Here is a 24,083-nt window from a genome sequence, read left to right as displayed (position 1 = left end):
ATTTTTACAGTGCACCCTCAGTAACGACAATCCATTCAATGTTGATACTATGTAAGGCTTTGTGCGCACGTTGCGTAATTACATGCTGTTACGCTGCGTTCTGCACCGCAGCATAAAAGCATGCATCCTGCGTCCCCAGCACAATCTATGTAGATTGTGAAAATTCCATCCGCAGGTTGCGTTTTGCATGCTGCCAAAACGCTGCGTTCTGAAAAGCAACATGTCACTTTCATGCGCTTTGGATGCTGTTCGAACTCTGTCTATGGGAGAGGCTGCATCCAGAGCGCATGAAATCTGCACTTATTGTGCTGAAACACTGCATCCATTATGCAGTGTTTCTGCAGCGATTTGAAGCGCACATGCACTGCCCAATCGCTGCAGAATTTACAGCGTGGACACTACGCAACGTGCGCACATAGCCTAATGCCTGGTGCAGGCTCTGAGATAACACTGACTGCCTGGGCTTTTCTTTGTTGATTAGCGCCCTCTATCGTGCATCTCATCCTCGGATGCTACACTTGGTACAATACATAGTAACTTTGCCTAGAGTGTCCCTTTATGACAGAGGGTTCATATTACAGACGCATACTCCCAATACTCTGCGGTATGGTTATATAAGCTTGAGAAAGCTCCATAATTATGACTTTGTGTTTATTGCTTTTCCTAATTAGATTCTCATATCAGTCCTGTTGTAAACAAGATTATCTCTACTCCAGCGGACTCTCTGCGCCTCCTGCACTTTTCAGGACAGGCCACCCCTGCACCTGTGAATGAGTAAGTATGTGTTCTTTATTTTATGCCCAGGCTTCTTTTAGTAGACACTTGCCTTCCATTGCCAGTACCTAGTGTCATACTCTTCTAATATGGATGCAATGGTCATTGCTGGTTACAGTGTGCTAGCTTCATGCTCCATCACCTCTGAGACTGCCTGAAGCCATGCACAATGACGTACCTGTTTCAGGTGACTGTTCAGCGTAAGCTGTGCCGTCTGTCTACATGACATGTGTAAAGCGAAGGATTGATTGAGACTTGGGGAAGGGTCTTCAGTTATGATTCACAAACTAATTTATCATAGAAAGATAATTGAGCCATGAAATTGCATGAGTTTTTTCAGAGTGCATGGCACAGTTTTTTTTGTTCTTGTCACGGTTTTCTTTTTTATGGGGGAAGGATTATGCCTGCCTTTTGTGAAAATGCAAGTGATGACAATCTATATGGTGCTGCAAAATACATTGATGTTACTGTATATAAGGGGGATTCATAAATACATGGCTTAGTTGAAAAAAAAAATGCATAACTTCTCTTAATTGCAATTTTAAAATGACATAACCTTTTCTGCTAAAACTCAGCACATACACTTGTCAAAGTTAATACTGATTTCCATAGCAACAGAATTTATTTTTGTCTGCTAGAAGTGTTTAAGGCCAATTATCTACCAACAGCTCCTCACGTATTGATAAATTGGGAACATCTTTAACTGAGGGCGTTCTAGCTTATTCACCAATGGGTGGGCAAAAAATTGTGCCAGTCCTTGGAAATCGGCCCAATACCACTTAACAAAATCAGTCAGTAGGATCAGCCTTCCTGAGCCCTATATAAGTATGTAGGTTATAAGAAGCTGAATGAAGTGATGCTTTGATATATGCAATTCGATTGCCTTATTGTAGAGAAATTCATGGTTTTTTTGCTTAGATCTTAACAGCTCATTTACATACAGTTACCGTGTTTCCCCGATAGTAAGACACCCCCGATTGTAAGACGTAGTGGGGGTTTTGGGGGGGTCGGCTAATGTAAGACGTACCCCGAAAGTAAGACGTAGTAAAAATGTATTTATTTATTTTTTTTCTTCTTTACAGTACAGTTACAGCGGCCGAGCGCTCAGCTGAGAGCCCTGACATGCCGGCGGCAAAGCGCTCAGCTGAGCGCCCTGACTTGCCCGGCGGCAAAGCGCTCAGCTGAGCGCCCTAACATGCCGCCGGCATGTGACAGCTCTCAGCTGAGAGCCCTGACATGCCGGCGGCAAGCGCTCAGCTGAGCGCCCTGACTTGCCGGCGGCAGAGCGCTCAGCTGAGAGCTGATACATGCCGGCGGTCGGGCGCTCAGCTGAGCGCCCTGACATGCCGGCGGCTTAGCGCTCAGCTGAGAGCTGACACATGCCGGCGGTCTGGCGCTCAGCTGAACGCCCTGACATGCCGGCGCCTGAGCACTCAGCTGAGAGCTGACACATGCCAGCGGTCGGGCGCTCAGCTGAACGCCCTGACATGCCGGCGGCTGAGCGCTCGGCTACCGAGAAATGTTGAAATGTTGCAGTAATGTTGTCCATGATCCATCAGGACCATGGACAACATACAAAATCACGCAGCCGCAGTGCCCTCATGTGCAGCCGCTGGTGGTTAAGTTTCCTTAACTTGCGGTACACTTAGGGCGCAATCGTGGCAAGTCCCCCATACGGTACATTGCATGGAGACTTGCTGCGATTGCTGTGGGATTTTTTCCAATATAAGACATACCCCGAAAGTAAGACATAGTGGCACTTTTGGGGGTAAAAAGAATGTAAGACACTGTCTTACTTTCGGGGAAACACGGTAGGTCCAGAAATATTTGGACAGTGACACAAGTTTTGTTATTTTAGCTGTTTACAAAAACATGTTCAGAAATACAATTATATATATAATATGGGCTGAAAGTGCACACTGCCAGCTGCAATATGAGAGTTTTCACATCCAAATCGGAGAAAGGCTTTAGGAATCATAGCTCTGTAATGCATAGCCTCCTCTTTTTCAAGGGACCAAAAGTAATTGGACAAGGGACTCTAAGGGCTGCAATTAACTCTGAAGGCGTCTCCCTCGTTAACATGTAATCAATGTAGTTAAAAGGTCTGGGGTTGATTACAGGTGTGTGGTTTTGCATTTGGAAGCTGTTGCTGTGACCAGACAACATGCGGTCTAAGGAACTCTCAATTGAGGTGAAGCAGAACATCCTGAGGCTGAAAAAAAAGAAAAAATCCATCAGAGAGATAGCAGACATGTTGGAGTAGCAAAATCAACAGTCGGGTACATTCTGAGAAAAAAGGAATTGACTGGTGAGCTTGGGAACTCAAAAAGGCCTGGGCGTCCACGGATGACAACAGTGGTGGATGATCGCCGCATACTTTCTTTGGTGAAGAAGAACCCGTTCACAACATCAACTGAAGTCCAGAACACTCTCAGTGAAGTAGGTGTATCTGTCTCTAAGTCAACAGTAAAGAGAAGACTCCATGAAAGTAAATACAAAGGGTTCACATCTAGATGCAAACCATTCATCAATTCCAAAAATAGACAGGCCAGAGTTAAATTTGCTGAAAAACACCTCATGAAGCCAGCTCAGTTCTGGAAAAGTATTCTATGGACAGATGAGACAAAGATCAACCTGTACCAGAATGATGGGAAGAAAAAAGTTTGGAGAAGAAAGGGAACGGCACATGATCCAAGGCACACCACATCCTCTGTAAAACATGGTGGAGGCAACGTGATGGCATGGGCATGCATGGCTTTCAATGGCACTGGGTCACTTGTGTTTATTGATGACATAACAGCAGACAAGAGTAGCCGGATGAATTCTGAAGTGTACCGGGATATACTTTCAGCCCAGATTCAGCCAAATGCCGCAAAGTTGATCGGACGGTGCTTCATAGTACAAATGGACAATGACCCCAAGCATACAGCCAAAGCTACCCAGGAGTTCATGAGTGCAAAAAAGTGGAACATTCTGCAATGGCCAAGTCAATCACCAGATCTTAACCCAATTGAGCATGCATTTCACTTGCTCAAATCCAGACTTAAGACGGAAAGACCCACAAACAAGCAAGACCTGAAGGCTGCGGCTGTAAAGGCCTGGCAAAGCATTAAGAAGGAGGAAACCCAGCGTTTGGTGATGTCCATGGGTTCCAGACTTAAGGCAGTGATTGCCTCCAAAGGATTCGCAACAAAATATTGAAAATAAAAATATTTTGTTTGGGTTTGGTTTATTTGTCCAATTACTTTTGACCTCCTAAAATGTGGAGTGTTTGTAAAGAAATGTGTACAATTCCTACAATTTCTATCAGATATTTTTGTTCAAACCTTCAAATTAAATGTTACAATCTGCACTTGAATTCTGTTGTAGAGGTTTCATTTCAAATCCAATGTGGTGGCATGCAGAGCCCAACTCGCGAAAATTGTGTCACTGTCCAAATATTTCTGGACCTAACTGTATATGTGCCGGACACTGAGACTCTGCCTCCAGAGTTCATATTTAATAAAAGGGGACATTACCAGTGTGAGATCTGTAAGGCTAAGAACACCCAACCGGCTTTTCTGCCGTTTGTCGGATCCGGCGCGCTCCCGTACAGACTATACAGTACAGTGGCTGCGCTGCAACTTCCTGGTCACATGCTCCGGTCACATGACAGCACGTGACCGGAGCTTGTCGCGCAGCCACTGTACTGTATAGACTATATTACAAAATTTCAGGGTAACAGATGGAATAAAGAAAAGTTTTTTCAGGCCACTCCAAAAGTACATATAATTCAAAGAACGGGATAGGAGTATTAAAGGGCCATACATGATACTAAGAGTAAATATAAAGACTCCTTGTGATAAAAAATAACAAGTTTATTTCAAATTCACAATAGACAAGGAGACAACATTATAGTAATTAGAAAAAGTGCATAAGTGCAGGAAAATGGTTCCAGAGAAAGTTCCCAGACCATGGGCCCCTGCCATAATAGATACAAATCACTGGGTCAGCAGTAATCCCTTAGCGTTTAAAGAATTAATTCATTAGAAATACATAAATATATTGCCGCTTACCCATCAGAAAAGGTGCAAAAGTGCTAGGCAAATGCCAAGGCAGGGGACCAGTGCAGGAGAAGGAAGCCCCCTTCCTGGTCACATGCTCCGGTCACATGACAGCATGTGACCGTAGCTTGTCGCTCAGCCACTGTACTGTATAGACTGTACGGGAGCGCGCCGGATCCGACAAACTACAGAAAAGCCGGATGTGTGTTCGTAGCCTAACACAGTACAGAAGAGCTAAACTTTTGTCCTCTTCTTCCAAACACATTTACTACAGCTCTCACTGCTCTGCTGTATTGTAACACTGGGTACATGTGAGATAGAAGCTGAAGCACCATGATAGGAGAACTGCAGTTGTGTTTAAAAGGAATCTATCACTAGGTTTTTACTACCTCATCAGATAGCAGTATAATGTAGAAAAAGAAACCCTGAATTCAACTATGTATCACTTAGTTTATTGGGACACAATCTGAGTTTTCAGATATTGTATGTAGCAAGAGGTCAGAAGTCTGACCATACTCATACCCGGCTCCTTATGTACATTTTCTATAGACCCTGAACTGCTTATAACAGGCTTGTCTAGCAAGCACATGCCATGTAGTTCAGGCAATAAGGACCTGATGATAAAACCTTCATTATAATTAACAGCACACAGTTTGATAAAGGACATATTGCTAAATTCACTGTTCTAACCCCACATTATGCTGTCTTCAGATTACATAGCAAAGATTCCTTGTACTGGTCTCCTTTATCACTCTGCAGTGAGATCAGAAGATCTGACTGTCAGTCATTACATATCACACTAGTAACGCCCCCTGGAGGCCCATAAAGACGGCTTAGGTGGGTTGAACCTATTGACAGATTCCCTTTAAGACTGGAATTGCTCAGGCTAGTCTTAATGATTTTGGCTTAATGAACTCCAAGACCTTCAGTATGTGTCAAATGCCACTTGAATTTGGCTCCTTTTCATTGTGTTGTGTAGCCACACCATGCCCCCTCCCCAGAAGCAAGCAACTAGGTTCACATTTCCGTTGTTTTGCATCAGTCACAATCTGCCGCTCTGATAAACAACGCAATCCGTTTGGCGGATTCCGTTGTTTCCCATAGACTTATATGAGTGGCGGATTGTAACTGATCCCCTTGTGTTGCATCCTCCGCCCGACTGATCAGTCGTGGAACAACTGACCTTCGGGCGGCAGGAACACAGAGTGTAATGTTTTTTGAGCAGCGGAATCCTTAGGATTTCGCTGCACATGCGCTCTCTCTCGGCGGCCGAACGATCAGCTGATCGCCTGGCAGCCGCCTTCTGAATGATCAGCTGATCACCCGGCGGCCGGCTGCTGCGAGCAATCAGCTGATCACCCGGCGGCCGGCTGCTGTGAGCGATCAGCTGATCACCCGGCGGCCGGCTGCTGTGAGCGATCAGCTGATCACCCGGTGGCCGGCTGCTGTGAGCGATCAGCTGATCACCCGGCGGCCGGCTGCTGTGAGCGATCAGCTGATCACCCGGCGGCCGGCTGCTGTGAGCGATCAGCTGATCATCCGGCGGCCGGCTGCTGTGAGCGATCAGCTGATCTCCCGGCGGCCGGCTGCTGTGAGCGATCAGCTGATCTCCCGGCCATTTGTTGCTGTGAGCGATCAGCTGATCTCCCGGCCATTTGCTGCTGTGAGCGATCAGCTGATCTCCCGGCCATTTGCTGCTGTGAGCGATCAGCTGATCTCCTGGCCATTTGCTGCTGTGAGCGATCAGCTGATCTCCCGGCCGCCGGCTGCTGTGAGCGATCAGCTGATCTCCCGGCCGCCGGCTGCTGTGAGCGATCAGCTGGTCACCCGGCGGCCGGCTGCTGTGAGCGATCAGCTGATCACCCGGCGGCCGGCTACTGTGAGCGATCAGCTGATCTCCTGGCCATTTGCTGCTGTGAGCGATCAGCTGATCACCCGGCGGCCGGCTTCTGCGAGCGATCAGCTGATCACCCGGCCGCCGGCTGCTGTGAGCGATCAGCTGGTCACCCGGCGGCCGGCTGCTGTGAGCGATCAGCTGATCACCCGGCGGCCGGCTACTGTGAGCGATCAGCTGATCACCCGGCGGCCGGCTGCTGTGAGCGATCAGCTGATCTCCCGGCCATTTGTTGCTGTGAGCGATCAGCTGATCTCCCGGCCATTTGCTGCTGTGAGCGATCAGCTGATCTCCTGGCCATTTGCTGCTGTGAGCGATCAGCTGATCTCCTGGCCATTTGCTGCTGTGAGCGATCAGCTGATCTCCCGGCCGCCGGCTGCTGTGAGCGATCAGCTGATCTCCCGGCCGCCGGCTGCTGTGAGCGATCAGCTGATCTCCCGGCGGCCGGCTGCTGTGAGCGATCAGCTGATCACCCGGCGGCCGGCTACTGTGAGCGATCAGCTGATCTCCTGGCCATTTGCTGCTGTGAGCGATCAGCTGATCACCCGGCGGCCGGCTTCTGCGAGCGATCAGCTGATCACCCGGCCGCCGGCTGCTGTGAGCGATCAGCTGGTCACCCGGCGGCCGGCTGCTGTGAGCGATCAGCTGATCACCCGGCGGCCGGCTACTGTGAGCGATCAGCTGATCACCTGGCGGCCGGCTGCTGTGAGCGATCAGCTGATCTCCCGGCCATTTGTTGCTGTGAGCGATCAGCTGATCTCCCGGCCATTTGCTGCTGTGAGCGATCAGCTGATCTCCTGGCCATTTGCTGCTGTGAGCGATCAGCTGATCTCCTGGCCATTTGCTGCTGTGAGCGATCAGCTGATCTCCCGGCCGCCGGCTGCTGTGAGCGATCAGCTGATCTCCCGGCCGCCGGCTGCTGTGAGCGATCAGCTGATCACCCGGCGGCCGGCTGCTGTGAGCGATCAGCTGATCACCCGGCGGCCGGCTACTGTGAGCGATCAGCTGATCACCCGGCGGCCGGCTGCTGTGAGCGATCAGCTGATCACCCGGCGGCCGGCTGCTGTGAGCGATCAGCTGATCACCCGGCGGCCGGCTGCTGTGAGCGATCAGCTGATCACCCGGCGGCCGGCTGCTGTGAGCGATCAGCTGATCACCCGGCGGCCGGCTGCTGTGAGCGATCAGCTGATCACCCGGCGGCCGGCTGCTGTGAGCGATCAGCTGATCACCCGGCGGCCGGCTGCTGTGAGCGATCAGTTGATCACCCGGCAGCCGGCTGCTGTGAGCGATCAGTTGATCACCCGGCGGCCGGCTGCTGTGAACGATCAGCTGATCTCCCGGCCATTTGCTGCTGTGAGCGATCAGCTGATCTCCCGGCCATTTGCTGCTGTGAGCGATCAGCTGATCTCCCGGCCATTTGCTGCTGTGAGCGATCAGCTGATCTCCCGGCCATTTGCTGCTGTGAGCGATCAGCTGATCTCCTGGCCATTTGCTGCTGTGAGCGATCAGCTGATCACCCGGCGGCCGGCTTCTGCGAGCGATCAGCTGATCACCCGGCGGCCGGCTTCTGCGAGCGATCAGCTGATCACCCGGCCGCCGGCTGCTGTGAGCGATCAGCTGGTCACCCGGCGGCCGGCTTCTGTGAGCGATCAGCTGATCACCCGGCGGCCGGCTACTGTGAGCGATCAGCTGATCACCCGGCGGCCGGCTGCTGTGAGCGATCAGCTGATCACCCGGCGGCCGGCTGCTGTGAGCGATCAGCTGATCACCCGGTGGCCGGCTGCTGTGAGCGATCAGCTGATCTCCCGGCCGCCGGCTTTTGAGAGCGATCAGCTGATCTCCCGGCCGCCGGCTTTTGAGAGCGATCAGCTGATCGTTCACACTAGCCGGCCGCCGAGAGATCAGCTGATCGCTCGGTCGGCTATTGTGAACGATCAGCTGATCATTCTCTCGCTGTCGTTTTACAACGGAATCCGCTTTCTAATTACAATTCTTGTCATCTGTTGTACAACGCATCAGTCACAAGCGTCAAGTAACGCATGTGACTGATGCAAAACAACGGAAATGTGAACCTAGCCTAAGATGACCATATCTGTGGAGAAAACGCCAAAAGTTGTGCATGTTTTGCACAGCTTCACATTGCGCAAATATTTTGAACTTTTCAAAGTGTTTTACACTTCAAAACTGGCATTATTACTTTTGATGAATCAGCTCTTATATGTATTCCCAAAAATGCTATAGTGTAACAGCTGTATGTATGTTTTCCTTTCCTTGTGTAGAGGCTCCTCTGATCCAGTTCCCCAATCTCCAGAAGCTATCCAGACTACACCCATCATCCTACCCACCTCCCCCACAGAGCAAGAAAAAGAAGGTAATCATCGTCTGTCTCTATGGCAAAAGTTGGAGTCGTTTTTTCCTGTAAAAGGGACATTTTCTTTCTACATTTAGCATGTACATTGGTAATGCTCTTAAAAAAACCAAACGAGGTTTTAGGGTTCTACTGTCAGACAGAGGGCATAAATTTATGTCATTAGCTTTTCAATGGCTTTTTCTGGTATATCCATTATATGAATGCCTCTCTAGTCCGTGGACAATGGATACACTAACAAGAGTCTGTCACTAACTTTTGCCACCTAATCTCTGGGCAGCATGACTTAGAGGCAGAGACCCTGATTCCAGTGATATTTTACTTTATTGGGCAGATTGCTGTAGTTATAATTAAAATTACTAATTTATCAGCCGGATATTATCCACTGATTGGCAGCTTTCTGCGTATGCAGAGTGTAGACTTAAGGCTGCCAGTGGTATGGGCAAGGTTATACAGAGCTCAGCATTCAGAGAACTGGTAGAACTACAGTAGAGAAAAAAGTGATTTTATCAAAATTTCAACAAGCAGCCCTGTAAGTGACACATCGCTAGAATCTGGGTCTTTGCCACTACATTATGCTGCTCTCAGAATATCAAAATCCTGGTGAAAGATTCCCTTTAAATGAATGTTTGAGAGTGGCATTTATTACCCATAGACTTTATTGGCATTTGTTTAATACATATGCCATAGTGGCTCTATCTGTTAAATGAATTTCATTGTACTCTATGGGTAGCAGCTCCACTGTTTTAGGCATCCGTCACAGCCTTTGTCTCTTTCGAATCTTTCCTGGAAAGTGGCCTTTCTAGTGGCCAACACCTCCATCAGGAGAGTGTCCGAGCTTGCTGCTCTCTCCTGTCGGTCACCATTTCTGGTTTTCCACCAGGACAAGGTGCTATTACGCCTGCCTCCCTCCTTTTTGCCTAAGGTGGTGTTTCCCTTTCATCTGAATGAAGAGATTGTGCTCCCGTCCTCGCACAGCCTGGAGAATTCCTTACACACACTGGACCTGGTTCGCTCCCTCAGAACATACACATCAAGAACTGCGCCTTTTCGCAAATCAGATGTGCTGTTCGTCCTTTCTCTAGCACCCAAAAGAGGAATGCCTGCTGCCAAGGCCACGATTGCAAGATGGATCCGAGCGACCATATCGGAGGCCTAGAGGATCAGGAACAGGTCCCCTCCGCAGGGAGTGAAGGCACATTCACCCCGCGCGGTTTGAGTGTCTTGGGCGATCAGGCATCGGCCACGCAGGTCTGCAGGGCCGCCACTTGGTCTAGCCTACATACTTTTGCTAGGTTTTACCAGGTACACACCCAGGCTTCGGTTGACACCGGCCTGGGGAGAAGGTTTTGCAGGCAGCAGTCTTACACCTCTAAAGGCCCCGTTACACGCAACGACATCGCTAACGAGATGTCGCTGGGGTCACGGAATTCGTGACGCACATCCGGCCTCGTTAGCGACGTCGTTGCATGTGACCCCTACGAGCGACTGCTAACGATCCCAAATACTCACTAAATCATTGATTGTTGGCACGTTGTTCATTTTCAAAATATCGTTGCTTGTTCTGGACGCAGGTTGTTCGTCGTTCCTGAGGCAGCACACATCGCTATGTGTGACACCCCAGGAACGACGAACAGCGTTCCTGCGTCCTCCAGCAATGAGGTGGGAGTGACGTTCATGCGGCTGCTCTCCGCCCCTCCGCTTCTATTGGTCGCCTGGTGTGAGACGTCGCTGTGACACCGCACGAACCGCCCCCTTAAAAAAGAGGTTGTTCGCCGGCCACAGCGACGTCGTTAGGAAGGTAAGTTCGTGTGACGCGTACCTGCGATATTGTTCACCACGGGCAGCGACGGGGGCGGGTGCGATCGCTAGCGATGTCGCTGCGTGTAAAGCAGCCTTTAGGGTGGTGCGATTTTCATGCGTTAGACACTCTCACAAAGGGAGCTGTCTATTCTTACAACGTTAGTGATTCCCACGCAGGGACTGCTTTTGGATGTCCCACGGTTCTGTCTCTCCCAATGACATGAAAGAGAAAGAGGGATTTTTGTGTACTTACCGTAAAATCTTTCTCTGAGTCTTCATTGGGGGACACGGCTCCCACCCTGATTGTTTGTTTGGTTTCTACACTTTGCCTACGTGTTGCTGTGGGCTTTGTCCCGAATCACATATAGCCGGATTACATGTGATTGGTTATTATCTTGACTTATGGAGCTAATATCTTTTTGTCTACTTACTGTCAGCCTCCTAGTGACAGCAGCATACACCCACGGTTCTGTGTCCCCCAATGAAACGAAAGAGAAATTGTTATATATATATACACTAGCTGTACTACCCGGCTTCGCCCGGGTTAATAACTGCTGTTAACAAAATAGAATGTATTAACAAAAATTAATTCTGCACACAAAAACCACAAAACAAATAGATATAAATGTAATTATTAAAAGGCAAAAACTAAGCTAATAGAAGCATTTCACAACATATATTTCAACACCACAGATATTCCACACAGATTTAACATCCTATGACCTCACACATACTGAGTGTCCTTTGTTGCCTATATTAACCAATCAGAGCTCAGATTAATTAACTGTAGCAAAATAGAAGCTAAGCTGTGATTGGTTGCTATTGGCAGCCTGATAAATCTCCAGGCAACAGAAAGCCCTCCCCCCTGACAGTATACATTAGCTCACACATACACATAATAGACAGGTGATGTGACTGACAGCTGCCGCATTTCCTATGTGGTACATTTGTTGTTCTTGTAGTTTGGCTGCTTATTAATCAGATTTTTATTTTTGAAGGAGAATACCAGACTTGTGTGTGTTTAGGGCGATTATGTGGCGAGGTTGGTGTATGTGTGGTGAGATGTGTGCTGAGGGTGTTATATGTGTTCAAGCACGTGGTAGTGTGTGGTGCATTTTGTGTGTGTGCTCATATCCCCGAGTGTGGTGAGTATCCCATGTCGGGGCCCCACCTTAGCAGCTGTACGGTATATACTCTTTGGGGCCATCGCTCTCATTCTTTAAGTCCCCCTTGTTCACATCTGGCAGCTGTCAATTTGCCCCCAACACTTTTCGTTTCACTTTTTCCCCATTATGTAAATAGGGGCAACATTGATTGGTAAATTGGAACACGTGGGGTTAAAATTTCTCCTCACAACATAGCACCCGGCGCTGCCCGGGATAGTAACTGTCTCTCTGTTTCTCTCCCATTCTCTGTCTGTCTCCCCCTCTGTATATATCTCTGTGTGTCTCTCTCTCTCTCTATGTCTTTGTCTGTCTGTCTCTTTCCCTGTCTGTCTCTTTCTCCGTCTGTCTCAATCTCTTTCCCTGTCTGTCTGTTTCTTACCCTGTCTGTGTCTGCCTCTTTCCCTGTCTGTGTCTGTCTCTTTCCCTGTCTGCATTGTGACACGCCAACATTCCATATAAGGGCGTGGCTGCTCATTCTTCTGAAGTTCTGGCTGCACTGTGGCTCCCAGCTCCATTCGATTTAATGGAGGCAGGTTTTTTGGCGAATAACTGTAAAGAGCGGGGTTAAAATTTCCCCTCGAAACATAGCCTATGACGCTCTCGGGGTCCAGAAGTGTGAGTGTGCAAAATTTTGTGGCTGTAGCTACGACGGTGCGGATGCCAGTCCCGGACATACACACACACACGCACACACATTCAGCTTCATATATATATACAGTTAGGTCCAGAAATATTTGGACAGTGACACAAGTTTTGTTATTTTAGCTGTTTACAAAAACATGTTCAGAAATACAATTATATATATAATATGGGCTGAAAGTGCACACTCCCAGCTGCAATATGAGAGTTTTCACATCCAAATCGGAGAAAGGGTTTAGGAATCATAGCTCTGTAATGCATAGCCTCCTCTTTTTCAAGGGACCAAAAGTAATTGGACAAGGGACTCTTAAGGGCTGCAATTCACTCTGAAGGCGTCTCCCTCGTTAACCTGTAATCAATGAAGTAGTTAAAAGGTCTGGGGTTGATTACAGGTGTGTGGTTTTGCATTTGGAAGCTGTTGCTGTGACCAGACAACATGTGGTCTAAGGAACTGTCAATTGAGGTGAAGCAGAACATCCTGAGGCTGAAAAAAAAAGAAAAAATCCATCAGAGAGATAGCAGACATGCTTGGAGTAGCAAAATCAACAGTCGGGTACATTCTGAGAAAAAAGGAATTGACTGGTGAGCTTGGGAACTAAAAAAGGCCTGGGCGTCCACGGATGACAACAGTGGTGGATGATCGCCGCATACTTTCTTTGGTGAAGAAGAACCCGTTCACGACATCAACTGAAGTCCAGAACACTCTCAGTGAAGTAGGTGTATCTGTCTCTAAGTCAACAGTAAAGAGAAGACTCCATGAAAGTAAATACAAAGGGTTCACATCTAGATGCAAACCATTCATCAATTCCAAAAATAGACAGGCCAGAGTTAAATTTGCTGAAAAACACCTCATAAAGCCAGCTCAGTTCTGGAAAAGTATTCTATTGACAGATGAGACCAAGATCAACCTGTACCAGAATGATGGGAAGAAAAAAGTTTGGAGAAGAAAGGGAACGGCACATGATCCAAGGCACACCACATCCTCTGTAAAACATGGTGGAGGCAACGTGATGGCATGGGCATGCATGGCTTTCAATGGCACTGGGTCACTTGTGTTTATTGATGACATAACAGCAGACAAGAGTAGCCGGATGAATTCTGAAGTGTACCGGGATATACTTTCAGCCCAGTTTCAGTCAAATGCTTCAAAGTTGATCGGACGGCGCTTCATAGTACAGATGGACAATGACCCCAAGCATACAGCCAAAGCTACCCAGGAGTTCATGAGTGCAAAAAAGTGGAACATTCTGCAATGGCCAAGTCAATCACCAGATCTTAACCCAATTGAGCATGCATTTCACTTGCTCAAATCCAGACTTAAGACGGAAAGACCCACAAACAAGCAAGACCTGAAGGCTGCGGCTGTAAAGGCCTGGCAAAGCATTAAGAAGGAGGAAACCCAGCGTTTGGTGATGTCCATGGGTTCCAGACTTAAGGCAGTGATTGCCTCCAAAGGATTCGCAACAAAATATTGAAAATAAAAATATTTTGTTTGGGTTTGGTTTATTTGTCCAATTACTTTTGACCTCCTAAAATGTGGAGTGTTTGTAAAGAAATGTGTACAATTCCTACAATTTCTATCAGATATTTTTGTTCAAACCTTCAAATTAAACGTTATAATCTGCACTTGAATTCTGTTGTAGAGGTTTCATTTCAAATCCAATGTGGTGACATGCAGAGCCCAACTCGCGAAAATTGTGTCACTGTCCAAATATTTCTGGACCTAACTGTATATATATATATATATATATATATATATATATATATATATATATATATATATATATATATATATATATATATATATATATATATATATATATATATATATATATATATATATATATATATTACACATACACACACAGCTCTGGCAAAAGTTAAGAGACCACTTCTAAATTTTAAATATTTCTGAATTTTCTGTTTATAGGTATATTTTGGAGTAAAATGTAAATTGTTTTTTGTTCTATAAACTACTGACATGTCTCCGAATTTTCAAGCAAAACGTTTATTTTCTGGAAATGAGAAGTGGTCAAAACAACAAAAAAAAAACTGCATTGCTTTCAGACCTCAGATAATGCAAAGAAAACAAGTTTATAATCATTTAGAAACAACAGTAATAATGTTTTACCACAGTAAAAATTCAGAAATCAATATTTTGTGGAATAACCATGATTTTTAGTTGAAATCGAAGTTTATTATAAATATTGTAGAACATGACAATGATTATGTAATTTCTCAATATAACAACAATGCTCTACATGTAAATGAAAATCAATTTAGATAATGCAGTATTGTCGTAATAATCACAGCAACTAAGTAATGAAATAGGTTACCGCTATGAACCACAGTAAACTTCAAAAGAAAAGAAACAAAAAAATTGGATCAGCAGAAAAAGAAAAAAAAAACATACACAAAGAAAAAGCATAGGAAGGGAAGGGAGATACACTTGGACATGAGAGGGAAGTTCAGAGGGATAGATTGAGTTGAAGGGGGAAAACGCTTCTCATCCAACCCAGGAGGCCCCCTCCCCAGTGCGGCAGTGCCACAGACATCTCAACTCAGTCATCATCAGTTAACCAGGCATCCGGGTCTGGGGAGTCCCTAAAAAGGATCCAAGTGGACCAAGAATCAAGGACCTTACCCGAAGTATCAGTGGTCTGTCCCACAAGTTCCTGCATTCAGAGTATGTCTTTCATCTCTGTCAGCAGGTCCGCCCTGGAAGGGACTTGGGTCTGCTTCCAAAATCTGGGAATCAGCTGCCTCGCTGCCGCTAAGACATGACGTAACAAACCCCTTTTAAACTGTGAGATTGAAAGATTGCAGAGCTACAGAAGAGCAAGCTCAGGAGAAGGGGTGATCCTATATGTCGAGATCAGGTCAATGAGGTCAAATGCTGCCCTCCAAAAAGCTTTAATATGTTCACAGGTCCACCATATGTGTATGTACGAACCTCTTGTAAGCATCTCCAGCAGGTGTCTGGGGTCGAGGGGAACATCACATGAACAGCCGATGGGCACCTATACCATCTGTATAAAATCTTGTACCCCCTCTCCTGTGTCAGAGAGCACATGGAAGACCTCTGCGTGAAGAGCAAGATCTTAGCCCTATCTTCTTGAAGCAGAGGTCTACCCAGGTCGGCCTCCCATCTTGAGAAGAAATTGGGAGGCTCCACTCGAGCAGTCCGACCCTCCAGGAAAATCTTGTATAATAAGGAAACAGTGTGTTCTGGAGGGTCCTTCCTGACGCAGAGAGCCTCCTTAGGTGTGAGCGGCCTAAAGATGTTCTCTGGAGGCGACAGTGAGCGCATATAACTCTGTAGTTGCTTATAAAAGAACCAAGCACCCGGAGGTAGTCCAGAGCCCTGGAGGAATTCGCTAAACTGGATAATTGAGGATGCCGAGCAGAAGTCCGATATCTCCGGGGATTCGGAATAACCATGATTTTTAATCGCAGCTTTCATGTGTCTTGGCATGCTTTTCACCAGTTTTTCACACTGCTTTTGGGTGACCTTATGCCACTCCTGGTTCAAAAATGTAAGCAGTTCCTCTTTGTTTGATGGCTTGTGACTAGCCATCTTCCTCTTGATTAAATTCCAGAGGTTTTCAATGTAGTTCACGTCTGGAGATTGGGCTGGCCATGAAAGGTCCTTCATCCACACATTGATTGACCTAGGTGTGTGGCATGGCGCATTGTCCTGCTGGAAGAACCAGTCTTCAGAGTTGGGGAACGTTGACTGAGCAGAAGGAAGCAACTATTTTTCCAGCATAACCTTGAATATGGTTTAATTCATACATCCTTCGAAAAGATGTTTGTTGAATTTTCTTTACCTAATTTTGAGCTTTGCCCAACACCTGGTCGTCTAATGGTTAGAGGGAGACCTGGAGAGGCGTACAAGCCACAGTGTCTTGCACCCACTATGAAATTTGGTGGAGGATCGGTGATGATCTGGGGATGCTTCAGCAAGGCTGGAATTGGGCAGGTTAATCTTTGCGAAGGACATGTGAATCAAGCCGCATACAAGGTTATCCTAGGAAAACAGTTGCTTCCTTCTGCTCAGGCAATATATAATAATATATGGCCCAAGGTATGAACATCTTAACTAAGCACTGTTCAATCTATCATTCAAAAATGGCACAACTGCAAACATCCCTAGCAAGGAGAGCACTAATTAGAGCAGCAGCCAAAGGGCACATGGTCACTGTGGAGGAGATGCAGAGATCCACAGCTCAGATGGGAGAATAAGCCAATAGAATAGGTACAGTATTATCAAACTAAAATGGAAGTTTTTGGGCTCTATGCAAAATGATATGTGTGATGGAAAAGTGACACTGCACATCAGTCAGAAAACACCATCCCCACCGCCAAACATGGTGGTGGCAGTATCATGTTGTGGGGAGGCTTTTCTTCAGCAGGAACAGAGAAGCTGGTCAAAATTGATAGGAAGATGGATGGAGCTAAATTTAGGGCAATCCTGTAGGGAACCCTGTTAGAGACTGCAAAACACTTGTGATTGGGGCATAGGCTCAGCTTCCAGCAGGACAACAACCATCAACCTACTGCCAGAGCTTCAATGAAATTGTTTAGATCAAAGTATATTAATGTGTGTGAATGGCCCAGTCACAGTTCAGACCTAAATCCCATTGAGAATATCTGGGAAGATAGAAAAATTGCCGTTCAGACACCTCCGTCCAATCTCTCAGAGCTAGGGCTATTTTGCAAAAAATAATGGGCAAAAAATGTCGGCCTCTAGATATGCAAAGCTGGTAGAGACATACCCAAAAAGCCCAAAAGATGTGCAGCAGAAATTGCAGCGATAGGGGGTTCTAAAAAGTAAAACTAAAGAAGGTTGAATACAAATGTACATCACAATTTTCAGATTTATATTTTTAAATTACATAGAAAACTATGGATCATTTCATTTACACTTTACAAATACTTGATACTTAGAGTTGGTATATCACATACAATCCAATAAAATACACTTAAGTTTGTGTGAGTAACATGAGAAAAATGTGGAAAAGTTCACAGGTTATGAATATATTTCCAAGGCACTGTATATATTCGAGGTCAAGAATGCAATATGAACATGGCCACATTTGATCATCTGATCACTTCAGCTATTGATTTATTCTTACTTATTGCTTCAATTTTATAACAATTTTAGGGCATATACTTGCTAGTTATTATTCTATTTTTAATGCAGATGAAGACATGGATGTAGCTGCATCATCAATAAAGGAGGAGGAAACCACAGAACCTAAAATTGATCCTTGTTTAGCCGTACCTCAAGTATCAACGCCAGTGTGCCAAAATACTCCAGCGTTTGTGCCAGGGTCGTTTGTGGTACCTTCACTGCCGGAGTTTTCTCATGTGAGTATTACACACTATGGAATTGGCTGCTGAGATAGCTGCCATTCGAAAGGGGTCTTTTTAATCTGCTGCTTACTGCTAGACCATGCATCAGAAGAAGTCAAGGTAGTGGGTCTAAAGAGAGAAGCTACCTGAGGATTAATGGAGGGTGGGGTGGACCATGTGGCACAGGGTAAAGTATCTCAAACCTCTTAGAGGAAGACATGTGCCTGTCCTGGTGTTTCTATTCGACAGCAAGATCATCTTCAAGATTTTAGTGGTTTTAAAAGGAGTATGGTTGGGATTGAGGTGTAGGCTCTGCATGTTCTACATCAGATGGAGCTGTTGGAATTAATTGGTCAAGAGAACACTGACAGGTTAGCTGGGTCGGCAAGCACTGCAGTGATAGGTCATAGGTAACCTGTCAGGCCACCATTCTATGGTCCAAAGTCAAAAACCTGACCCATGTAGGGTGTGGGCTCCTTTTCCTGATTGCTATACAAGGGGTTCTGAGTGGGTGAAGGGTTAAGGCGTTGGGCACAGAAGATGGCTGTGAAACATGGTTTAAAGTTTGTCGCAGCTTCATCAAACAAAATAATGGTGGTGTGGGACTGCTTGGTGGGTCTTGCTGGAACAAGGACATTGTGCCTTTAAAAAAAAAAAAACCAAACCACCTAATAGGGCACCTACTAGCATAGAAACTGAGAGTAAAGAGGACAAAATAGGCAAAGGGTCTGTAAAACAGAATTACCAAGGAAAGAAGGATAAAAATGATTGATATTGCAATTACAGAACTCCTAATAAGAGAGGTTATAGTCGTCCTGGCTGAGCCAACACTTTTTTTTTCATTTTTTTTTTTTTACATGTTGTCAAGCCTCCTAGTGCAGGGTGAATACCCAGTCATGTGTCTCTAAATTCTATCAATAGGAGATACGTGTATACAGGAGCCCCTGATCTATATGTTGTATATTTCTTTTGTTGTTCATTTGAGCTCATTGTAGAAATTTGTCAGTAAAATCTGCAATTGATTATGATTCAGTGGTTTCCTTCAGGAGTTACTATTTCACTTATTTATTCATATTTTACAGGATGTGTTTGTACCTACGCCGAGCCTTGAAGACTCTCTTTGCAGAGAGCAAAGTAACCAACTTAATTTGCCTAAAGTTTGTGACGGTCCCGAAGTTCCTAGTCTTAAGTCAGAAAACCTTGAATTGAACACACAATCGTTCCATGAAAACACAGAAGACGAATGTAATTTAATGTTATCCACAAGTGAACTTATGGAAACGGACAGCCCCCAAGACAAAGATATTAGTGGGGCAACACAAATTGAAGAAGATCAACCGGGAACTCCTCTTTGTACAAAGGAGAGTCTTCTCCCAGATGATGCACTGCACGACAAGCAGGATCCTATACATAGGCCGCCCATTGCACTGGCCCAAGAAGATCCTCCCACTAACAGTGAACAATGTGCCGATGTTGGCATTGATGTGAATGACATTAAAGATTGTATTACCCAAAATAATGACTCTATCAGTCAAAATGTCTTGATACCGTCCTTAAATTCAGATGCTTCTTTGAGTATTTTAGATCAAGAAGTATCTGATCACAGGTTAAGTTCAGCTGCTGAGAGTCCTTCTGAGGATGTTGATGAAGTTCCTGAAACTCCGAATGAAGATGCAGACGTTGGGCATCAGAGAGCTGAGTGCACTCTCAATCTTGCTCTTTCAGAGACACAAGCTCAACATCTGGGCTCTGATAAGGTGGATCCATTGGAGACAGATGAAGCCATGGAGGTGGATTCGAGTAGAGATTGCCAAGTTCTTAAAGGGAAATCAGATTTTGAGAATGTCGAGGATCAGCCATCAAATATTTCAGAAAATAAATTTGATTTAAAGCACATAAAGTCCGTGCCTTGTATATTGCCTTTACATTCTGATGTAGCTCCACAAACCGAAAACAATGAGTGTGGAAAATCTGCAGTTGAGGGATCAGAGGTTGGTTCCCCAAGTGCTCAAGAGAATGCGGACGAGCAGAAAGCTACTCTTGATGACGTTTTAGGGAAGCCAAAGCAAATCTGTGACCATATTCAAAGTGAATTAGAAGAGAGGAGGGATTTTGTGCCTGCCGCAAGTGATTGTAAGACGTCATTAGACCTCTCATCATCTCTCCAGCAAGTTCCACATCCTATAGATCACCATGCTGACTTACCTGGAGCTCCAAAGGTAATTCAAGAGCTCTCTACAGAAGAAGAAAATGAAGAGCGATCTGTGCCTGAAACACCAGAATGTGTTATTCAAATAGACCAAGAGTCCAATTTATCTGGACAGGTTGAGGAACACCAGGATTGTATGCTGCCAGATAATTCAGATGATACAAGTGTTAGGGAAAAATTAACCCAAAAATATCCAGACCCACTGGAAAAGGCAGAACATGTTGAAAAGCAAGAAGTTAAAGATAACTGTGGGCTAAGTGAGGAACAAGCAAACAAACAATGCAGCCTTGATGTAGTAGAAGATAGTGAAAATATTCCAGACAGTAGTCCACAACATCCGTTATTAAATGATGTCCCAGATGCTGGAATAAATATTCAGCTAGAACGTCCTAAAACTGAAGTAAAAGATGTATCTGCAAGTGATCAAGAACATCCATCTAAAGCTCCTATACTAGACCTAAGCAAATCCGTCATTGAGAATATTAATGAGATAAGCCCTCAACGTACAGAGAATGTTTCTGAAGATCAGGAAGAGTCTCAGGAGAAACTTGACTTGATATCTCCTCAGAAAACGTCCATGTTTAATAAATGTACTGATGATGCATCTATTGGTCCTTGTGAAGATGAAGGACATGGGCCAGATTCAGAATTCCAGGAAAAAACAGCTGAACAATCTGCACGTAGTCTCTGTGAAAGCTCAAGTGGTAGGTTAATGGTGGACTGTCCCAGTTCTGTTACGGATGCTGATGACTGTGAAATGATTGCTTATATAGCCCCAAATTAATCCCTTATAGTGTACAGATCTAGTCACTACCTACATCAGTCTCTGTCCCCATTGGGTCTCCATACCCCAGCTGAGCAATTTCAGGTGCACAATAATGGATTAATTTGATTCCTATGAAATTGGTATGCTTTTGAAAACTCTATGCAGATTGTATGCGAAACCTAAACCACAGTGATATAAGACAGCAGTGCTAACCACTAAGCTATTATGCTCTTCAATTGTGAGCAACAACTTATAGCTGTTGAAGTATGTAAAATTACAAAAAAAATGGCTGGTCATTAATGTGCAAAAAACCTCAAGTGCACGTGTCTGGGAAAAATCCAATTTCTGCCCACTATGTCTTAAAGCCTCAATTTTTTCACCTGTTTTCCACATTACAGGCTTCATAACTAATTTTCAGTTGTGTATAGTGGAAGGTAAATGGATACTATGATGTCTCCCATTCATATTACTCACAAAGTCTCTATGTAGCATACTCTCAAAAGTAGCTGCCTCATGGATAACATTATACAGCAATACTGAGCAATGTAGCTGTACATCTTCGTGGATCACTGAGGAGTGATTAAAATAATTTGTCAGCAGGTTTTTAAAGTAGAACAGAGAGCCTGATTCCAGGAATGTAGCAAAAAAAGACTCCACAGCACCCTGGTCAAAAAATTGAGCTGCCTGTGGGATCACCACACATTCAGCCACACAGGGACGCATGTCCAAGTCAAGGGATTACTTGATATAACCTACAATAAAAAAGGAGTGACAGCGTCCCATTGGGAGAAATTCCATTCAATTCATCTTTACTCCATTGGTTGAACACTGCAACGTTTCGACCGGTTTGGTCTTCAAGACTGCTTGAATAAGGTTTTCTGCCCCTACATCATGCTGCTCTCAGATTGCATAAGAAAAACCTGTTGACAGATTCCCTTTAAACACTAACAGCAAATCAGCAACACCATCTTCAAAGTATGTGGATGACTTTCTCTCTCACTTGGTGTTCCCTCTTCTTCTACCTCTCTTCCCCAAATACTTCAATGGGCAGCTGTAATCTGATTCCTCAGTGAGCTGGCAGTGTGTTCTCTTGAAGTCAAATTATGTTTTACATTTCTGAAGAAATTGAGTTCAGGAGACAAAGGGAGGAGAAGTGGTTTAAAAGTGAAAAATAAAAAAACAAACTTTTAATTTTTGATGATGTATTACAAAGCTTCCCATATTTACTTGCACTTTTGATTTTTGCACTGTTTAGTTGAAACGATTAGTGTCCATTTGAGCATAGAAAAGGCTTTTAAAATATTGTTAAAGGGGTGGTTCAAAGGCTGAATATTTTTTTTTTTTTTTTACTCCAAATCCCTTTCTATTTAATGCCCTAATCTAAACTAATTTTTAATATGACTGCATTCAAAATTCCCTACCCTGTCCTAACTACACTAACTGTTATTGATTTTGTTTTTCGTGTCTGATGATGCTTCGTTTCAGAATCCCAGTGCATCCTGGGATACACAAACAAAGCGTCATCAGGGGGCAGAGGCTGCTGTCACTGCCACAGCCTCTGCCCCCTTCTGGAACGAAGCATTGCTGTCTCTACTGATCTGAGCCTGCCACACAAAGAGCGCTGTCACTGTGCAAATCGCCCATGAAACATGCGTCACTGATGGAGCTTCGTTTCTGGGAGGGGGCAGAGGCTGTGGCAGTGACTGCAGTCTCTGCCCCCTTATGATGCGTTGTTGCTAGTTGAGTATACTAGCATTCACTGGGATTCTAAAACGAATAGTCAGCAGACAGGAAATAGGTAAAAAAAAATATATAGCAGTTAGATAGTGTGTAGTTAGGAAATTTTTATGGTAGCCATATTAGAAATTAGTTTAGAATGGGGCAATAAATTGGTAGAGATTTAGATTCAAATTTCTTCTGACGATGCCTTTTAAATGATATACTTTTGGCAACCAGGGATATAACAATTTTTAAATTATATACATGTGTTTAAAAGGGATTTGTCATCAGGATTTCACCCCTGAACTATTTATATGTCCATGTAGCTCTCACAGACAAGTCTAGAAAATCCGTTCCTCTGATATCGTTTTCATTGATATGCAAATGCCTATAGTAGATTTGAAGACTCTGTCACTCCCACTCTATTCCCCACCCACTGCCACCTCCTGCTGCTTAACGGGCGGCTTCTGTGCCTGAAGTCACACAGTATAGATGCTGTCATGCAAGCAGGGGGAAGCGGGGCTGGGTGAGGATAGAGCTGGAGTGACAGAGGCTTCAGATCTACAACTAACCCTTAAGTCGTCTTTGCATATTATTCAAACCCTGATTTCTCAGTCACTGAGGAATGGACTTGCCCTTTAACCCCTTCACGACCATGGACGGATATATCCGTCATGGAGCGTGTCCCGTTAAGCCCCGCCCCCTGCCGCGGGCAGGCGGCGGCGGTTGGCACACATCAGCTGTTTTCAACAGCTGACATGTGTGCCTGCTAGCTGCCGGTGGAATCGCTTCCACCCGCGGCCATTAACCCCTTAAATCTTGCTGCCAAAGTCTGGCAGCAAGATCTAAATGCGCACGGCCATGTTTTTTACTTATTGCCGCCCCCACCGGAAGTCATGTGCGTGATCACGTGACTATCGGTGGTTGCCATCGTAGCACAGGGTCATGTGATGACGCCTGCAGCTATGATGTTTCACTTTCGTTTTCCCTCAGCCGAGAACAGAGGGAAAAAGAAAGTGACTGTATCTGCTGTTTACAGCTGTATAGCTGTGATCAGCAGATAGATAATAGCGATCGGATTGCTGATCGCTATAGCCCCCTAGGGGGACTAGTAAAATAAAAAAAAAAAGTTTTAAAAAAATAAAAAAAATAAAAAAAACCTAAAAGTTCAAATCACCCCCCTTTCCCCCCATTGAAAATTAAAGGGTTAAAAAATAAATAAATATACACATATTTGGTATCGCCGCGTTCAGAAATGCCCGATCTATCAAAATATAAAATCAATTAATCTGATTGGAATTTTTTTGCCACTATGCCGTTTACCAAACGCCAAAATTACGTTTT

At 45.1% G+C, this 24,083-nt stretch overlaps 1 protein-coding gene across 1 annotated transcript in view; it reads left to right on the top strand.

Moving 5' to 3' along the window:
• The window catches only part of TP53BP1 (tumor protein p53 binding protein 1), a 107,574-nt gene that overhangs the window by 29,887 nt on the left and 53,604 nt on the right, over positions 1-24,083 (top strand). The window contains exons 6-9 of the mRNA XM_075345870.1: positions 672-774; positions 8,991-9,082; positions 17,894-18,060; positions 19,128-20,958. Of these exons, the coding sequence (XP_075201985.1) occupies positions 672-774; positions 8,991-9,082; positions 17,894-18,060; positions 19,128-20,958 (2,193 nt within the window). The remainder of the gene's footprint in view (positions 1-671; positions 775-8,990; positions 9,083-17,893; positions 18,061-19,127; positions 20,959-24,083) is intronic.

Source organism: Anomaloglossus baeobatrachus, chromosome 4, assembly GCF_048569485.1.
Source record: "Anomaloglossus baeobatrachus isolate aAnoBae1 chromosome 4, aAnoBae1.hap1, whole genome shotgun sequence".
NCBI classification, from domain to species: domain Eukaryota; kingdom Metazoa; phylum Chordata; class Amphibia; order Anura; family Aromobatidae; genus Anomaloglossus; species Anomaloglossus baeobatrachus.
This window is presented reverse-complemented; position numbering and strand designations above follow the sequence as displayed.